Source organism: Vipera ursinii (assembly GCF_947247035.1).
Source record: "Vipera ursinii genome assembly, chromosome: 16".
NCBI classification, from domain to species: domain Eukaryota; kingdom Metazoa; phylum Chordata; class Lepidosauria; order Squamata; family Viperidae; genus Vipera; species Vipera ursinii.
In genome coordinates this window covers 3,995,310-4,001,633 of record NC_139529.1, presented here as the reverse complement: position 1 = coordinate 4,001,633, position 6,324 = coordinate 3,995,310, and the positions used below count along the sequence as shown (strand labels likewise).

At 49.2% G+C, this 6,324-nt stretch overlaps 1 protein-coding gene across 1 annotated transcript; it reads left to right on the top strand.

Annotated features, from left to right (window-relative positions):
- Positions 1-3,938: 3,938 nt before the first annotated feature.
- LOC310647529 (uncharacterized protein) lies at positions 3,939-6,113 on the top strand (the record flags this gene model as incomplete). Its single annotated transcript, XM_083374847.1, has 1 exon — positions 3,939-6,113. The coding sequence occupies one exon, from the start codon at positions 3,939-3,941 to the stop codon at positions 5,268-5,270; it is 1,332 nt and encodes a 443-aa protein (XP_083230973.1). The 3' UTR covers positions 5,271-6,113.
- Between the last annotated feature and the right edge of the window lie 211 nt (positions 6,114-6,324).

Sequence of the window (6,324 nt, the reverse complement as noted above, 5' to 3'; positions counted from 1 at the left end):
GTCCACAGATTGAGGCAGATGTAAGTAGGAGACGATGAAATGAGCTGTCAAGGAGTTGAGATACAACTTAAAGAGGGTGGAGGTCTAAATACAGCCCTGTGAGACTTTTCTGAAGAGGTACCAGGTTGGTTAGCACATTTGGTACAAATGCTGAATGAGAAAAAGTAACATGCCTTTATATTGTATTCTCCACATTACCAAGATTTCAAGTGGAATCAAATGTAGGCTTAAAATCTACAAAGGCTACTTGCAGTGATTTTGTCCATACCATTTATTTAGAATAATGTTAAGTCATAAATCAAAATTTACACCCAATGCATTATGAAACAATAAATTGTCCATGCCATTTAATTGTATCAGTTTCAACAGATATCACAGTAAATTGAAATTATTTGGAAAAAAATTACCCCTAAATACTTTTAGCTGCAATAAGAGGATTCGACCATTCACCTTGTCCTTCTCTGATTCTCCTGTACAGAATTTGAGGGGCCCAAAGTAGGCACAGTATTTATGATGCAGGTTGAGCAAGCAGAACCAACCAGAACAATTCTCAGCCTCTATTTCATGGCCCTGATCTGAATTCTTAGGAGAGGACAGTTTCTGGCTCCTTCTCCTCCTTCAGGAAGGGATTCAGCTGCATCCAGTATGGCCCAGAAAAGGGGCAGCTGAGAGGGTGGCTGTAACTCGAGCAGGAAGGCTGGTCTTGGACAACAGGAAAAGCCCCGGAAATCCAGCCCTTCTCAACACTGCCACAATTAGCACATGTGAATGTGGTTTTTAGACCCTAGGGAGGAAGTTGTGTTGTGTGAACGGAAACAAGATGTGCTGAACTATAAACTGGCAATTTCTTGCCATTCAGCCTCTGGAATGCCTTCGCCAGCCTACCTGAGCAGGTTGTTGTGAGCTGTAATTTAGGGCCAGCCATTGCTCTACTATCCCCTTCGGAGGATGAGCTGTGTTCCAAAAGAAACCCGGGGCCCAGCCTCTCTGGGCTGCAGGGCTCCCGAGGGCCGGCAGGTGGCGTTAACAGCCATCCTTTGCTGCCCCCTGATGGCCGGTGGGGCAGTTGCCGCTCAGCTGTACTTCATCTGCAGGGCCGGGAAAGTCCGTGCCCCCCCACCGCCCCTGGCAGGAAAGACCTCAGTGGGTCCCTCAAACATCTCGTCCCACGCCTCGGTTTACAGCCATCCAGCCTTGAACGGGGTAGCAGCGGGAAGAGGACCCACTAGAGCTGCGCTGCACTATTGGTTGCTCTAATATATACGTTCTTTCACATGGGATGAGTCGCGCTTCTTGACGTGGAAGAGGCCTACGAGGAGAAACGCTGGAGGGCGCCATTTTGGTGCTGGGCGGAAGCGATGGAGGCTGCGGGAGCCCTCTTTACAGCAGGCGGAAGGAAAAGTAAGTTAGCACTGTCGCCTTCTGTGCAGCTGACGGAACAGAGCGAGAGTGCGCGCTCCCACTGCAGGGAAAAGCTGGGAAAGGGAAGGAAGGAACAGGGCGATGGCCTGGAAGGATGCCCCTTTTAGGACGATCCAGCCAAATACTGTCCAAGCGGCCTCAGGAATTCTGGGAGTTGAAGTCATAAAAGGTCCATCATTGCTCACTTTTGACCTGGGAAAGCCCTAAACAAGAACACAGCGGGACCAGAGGCTCTGTTCACAAGACTTCTTTCCCCACTCCTCGGTTTGCACATCCAGACCCCTAGCATTGTTCAACAGGCTCTTTGGAGGCCAACTTAACCTGGCATAAGACTAGCCAAACTGAGCATGTTGTGGAAATCTGAGGGCTTCCCTTGCCATTGAGTCTTATTGCAAGGACTCGCCAGGACAGTGTCCATCAGGGAACCTTCTCCAGCCAGGTGTCTCTCACTCTGTCCCTGGACATGTCTGGCTGACTTGAGAAGTAAAGCTTGTTTACACGTAGTTGGCACTTGGATGGGGCAGCACCAGGAAATGCAAGAGAAGCTGTCTAGCACTGGAAAGTTAAAAAAAAGAACCAGCTCAGTCTCTATTGCTGTGCATAAATTCCCTTGAAAGGGCTTGTGAAGATACGGACTGTAGGGTTTGACACGAGTATGGTTTCTGTGCTCAGTTGACTAATGGCTGATCTGGGAAAAGGTTAATTGAGGTCCAGCCTCTTTAGCACCTGGAGCACAGCAGGGACTGGAATTGGAAAGGCAGCGATGGCCCATTGCTTACATGTTGCCCCCCAAGAGAGCTGCAACCACCTCCCCTCTCGAACAGCATCACCCAGAGATTTCTGTGCCTCACCCAACAAATGTTCCACACATCTTTGAGGAGGAGGCTTTGCTCCTAGACTGGGGTGGGTGGGTCAGGAAGGTGGTTTGAGCCAGAGGGAGCTATGATGTGCAATGCAATAAGGTGTACTCCTTCTTTCCACTTTTGTTCTTCTCTTTTGTAAGGCACTCATAGTCATTGGGAGTTGGGCTGCTCTCCAAATAAGTCATTCCGAAATAAATGGGCACCTCCCCCAATCCCTTCCGCTTGGATACCTCAGAGGATCCCTTTGAAACATCCCTGATGGAACTTGGTTTCTATCTCAGGCATGCAGGACAAGATATGCCCCCCCCTCCACTCTTTCTTCCGGGTTTGATGCTTCAGCTGCTGAAGATGGAATGAGTTCCTGGGAAGAGTTCAGAGCTGAGGTTGGTTATTAGTGAAGGAAAATTCAAAGTCAAATTTAGAACAGAGCTGGAAGGGACCTTGGAGATCTCCTAGTCCACCCCCGCCCCCCTCAAGCAGGAGACCCAATATACCATTTCAGACAACTGGCTGTCCAATCTCTTCTTAAAAAACCCACAGGGATGAAACACCCACATGCCACAGATTGTGTGTGCTCAGGAAGTTTCTCCTTAATTCCAGGTTGCTTCTCTCTTGTTTCAGTTTCTGTTCTGGTGCTTTGGAAAAAGCCCTCAAATATTGGAAACTGTCAAGTCCCCCCTTAGTCCTTCTTTTCTCCAAACCCTGCCACCGTTTTTCATTTGTTTTAGTCTCCCGAAAACCCCCGAAGAAATACATTTGGGAAAAGCATCATTGGCATACAAATATTTAAAGTCCAAGAATACAGGTAATTGCAGATCCTCCTATTTCCCCACGTGCGCGAAGAGGTTCCAGTGTGAATGCAGAGCGAGGGAAAGGAGAGGCAGAACTTCTGAAGAGCAGAACCCGCGGGGGGAGCCTGGCCCGAGCCCCCCCCCCGGAGGAAGAGCCCCCCAACCCCCCCGCCCTGCCCAGGGAGAGACCCCGGAGGAGGAGGGAGAGAGGGGAGGAGACGCAGCCCGGGAGGCCCGTCAGCTCCGCCGGCCTGGATGCGGTGGGGGGGAGAAGACGGGACCCCAAAGGTCAAGGGGAGCCCCTCGCCTCAGCCCCCCCTTGCCAAAGCGAAACTCCGCTACTGCGCAGGCGCGCTCTGGCTGATTGAACGGAAGGATGCCGAATGGTCGCTCTGGCGATGACGGCGATTGGCGGGAGGACTCCTCGGGGCGGTCCATTCCAAGAAAACAGGAAGAGCTACCGGTAACAGGAAACAGGCCTGGCAGCGAAGTCCCGCCTCTACTTCCGGAAAGGAAAAGAACTGAGGCACCGAATTGATTCGTCCGCGGACGGGCTCGGACCCAGGTAGGGCGCAAGGGATGCCGGGAGTCGCAATCCGAGAGGCTCTCTGGAGGAGAAGGGAGGGCGAGGCCTGGTCTGGCGGGACGGGCGTTGGGAGGGAGGTCTGGCCGGAAAGTCTCACTGAGCGGCTGAGGCTTCGGCCTTCCGGTCGGGGCTGGGACTCCCCTCTGGAGAAGGGACGAAGCCGTGACCCGCCTCTCTCCCTTCGCCCCTGCAGGAGTTCGTGCGAGCCCGGCGGAGGAAGGAAGGAGGCCCCTCGGAGCAGCCCCTGGAGGAGACTGCGGGGAAGGCGCGGAAGGGATGAGCCGACGGGGACTCCGCGAAAGGAGCCCGCCTGGAGGGCGAAGCGGGGAGCGGGAAACGGGCGGAGAAAAGAAATACCAGTGCACAGAATGTGGAAGTTCCTTCAAAACGAATGAAAACCTGGAAAACCACCTTAGAATCCACACTGGGGAGAAACCATTTAAATGCCTGGAATGTGGGAAAACCTTCAGTTTAAGCGGAAACCTTTACGCCCATCAAAGGATCCACACGGGAGAAAAACCATTTAAATGCCTCGAATGCGGAAAGGCCTTCAGGCTCAGTGGAAACCTTTACATACATAAAAGAATCCACACTGGAGTAAAACCATATAGATGCCTGGAGTGTGGGAAAAACTTTATTGTGAGTGGGCACCTCCTTCGACACCAAAGAATCCATGCCGGGGAAAAGCTGCATAAATGCCGGGAATGTGGAAAGACCTTTAGTGAGAGGGAAAACCTTTGTAAACATCAAAGGATCCACTCGAGAGGAAAAGTCCATCAATGCCTGGAATGTGGAAAGACCTTCAGTCAGGGGAGAAGCCTTTCTAATCATCAGAGAGTTCACACTAGAGAAAAAGAATATAAATGCCTGGAGTGTGGAAAGAGCTTCAGTCAAAGGGGACACCTTTATAGACATCAAAGAATCCACTCAGGGGAGAAACCGTACAAATGTCTGGAGTGTGGGAAAACCTTTACTGAAAACGCCCATCTCCGTCAACATCAAAGAATCCACACAGGAGAGAAGCCATATGAGTGCCTGGATTGTGGAAAGAGATTCCGTCAAAATGGGAGCCTTTACATGCATCAAAGAATTCACACAGGAAAGAAACCATATAAATGCTTAGAGTGTGGAAAGAGCTTTACGGATGGCGGACACCTCAGTCAACATCAAAGAATCCACACAGGAGAGAAACCATATGAATGCCTGGAGTGTGGAAAAACTTTCAGTCGGGCAGAGCACCTCAGTCGGCACGAAAGAATTCACACAGGACAGAAACCATATAAATGTGTGAAGTGTGGAAAGAGTTTCAGTCACCAGGCAAGCCTTCATACACATCAAAGAATCCACTCGGGAGAAAAACCCTTTAAATGCCTGAAGTGTGGAAAATGCTTTACTCAGGGTGGACATCTCTGTCAACATCAAAGGATTCACACGGGAGAGAAACCCTACAAATGCCTGGAGTGTGGAAAGAGCTTCAGTCAGCAAGGAAACTATTATACCCATCAAAGAATCCATTCAGGTGAGAAGTCCTATAAATGCTTGGCATTGGCAGGAAATTTACTCAGAGTGGACACCTTCATCAACTTCAAAGAGTTCGCACAAGAGTAAAACTCTGTACATGCCTGGAGTGCAGAAAGAGCTTCAGTGACAATGTAGGCCTGAGTAAATATTATGGACCTCGCCCGGAGAAGAAAGTTTACATTTGTACAGATTGAAAAATCCTTCAAAAGAAGTGGAATTCTCCCCAAACCATCCAAGAATCTACACAGAAGCAAAGCCATAGAAATGGACAGATGAATGATTTGCCCCATCCAGTTGTTTTCCGATTCTTAAGGGCGGTGCTCATCTGTGTTTCTTCGCCAAGAGACCCAGCGTGCAGAGACATACTCTCCCACCAAAGTGTTACCTGTTTATCGGCTTTCATTTGCATGTTTTCAAATGGCTAATTGGGCAGAAGCTGGGGCTCGTCCCATCACGCATCTCTTGTCAAGCACCAGGAAAAAACGGAGATCCAGACAGTTCAAATGTGTATAAAAAATTATCATAAACTTAAGCTCTCTACAAGAATCTGCATTACTAACCATCAAGGGAAATTAACGGGAGTTAAGAATAGAAAGGAATTCAAGGTGGGCTGGAGTTAGATCTCTTGTGGGTGCGAAGGGACTCACGACCGATGAAGCATTTGGCCCCTCCCTCGACCTAAGCCTGGTCATCTACAGCTCTTGGGTCTTGAACCTGGGCTGTCAGCTTTCCAGCTGACAAGCTCAAAGTCTTTAACTGCTGAGCCATTGCATCCCCTTATAGAGTGTTGTTACAATGCTTCTGTACCCAGCAGTGTCAGTGCAGCACTGGATGTAATGCACAAAGGTTTTGTTTTTAAGGCTAAGAAACTCCTTGAATATTCATCACAGATCTAATTACCATCCAGTAAAACCCAGATGTAGATACTTACCCTTCATTACCATCTCAACCTGTGTGTTTCAACTTGTGTGCATAATGTATTATCAGCCCGAGTATCAGCCATCTTAACTCTCCGAACCGGGTCATTTTACTATTTCCTTTCTTGCTACAGTTTAATGATTGTGCTATTTTGAGTTGCTTCATAATTTAATGTGAATGACGTCACAAATTATTTTTCTCTGATCACTCATAGTTTCTTACA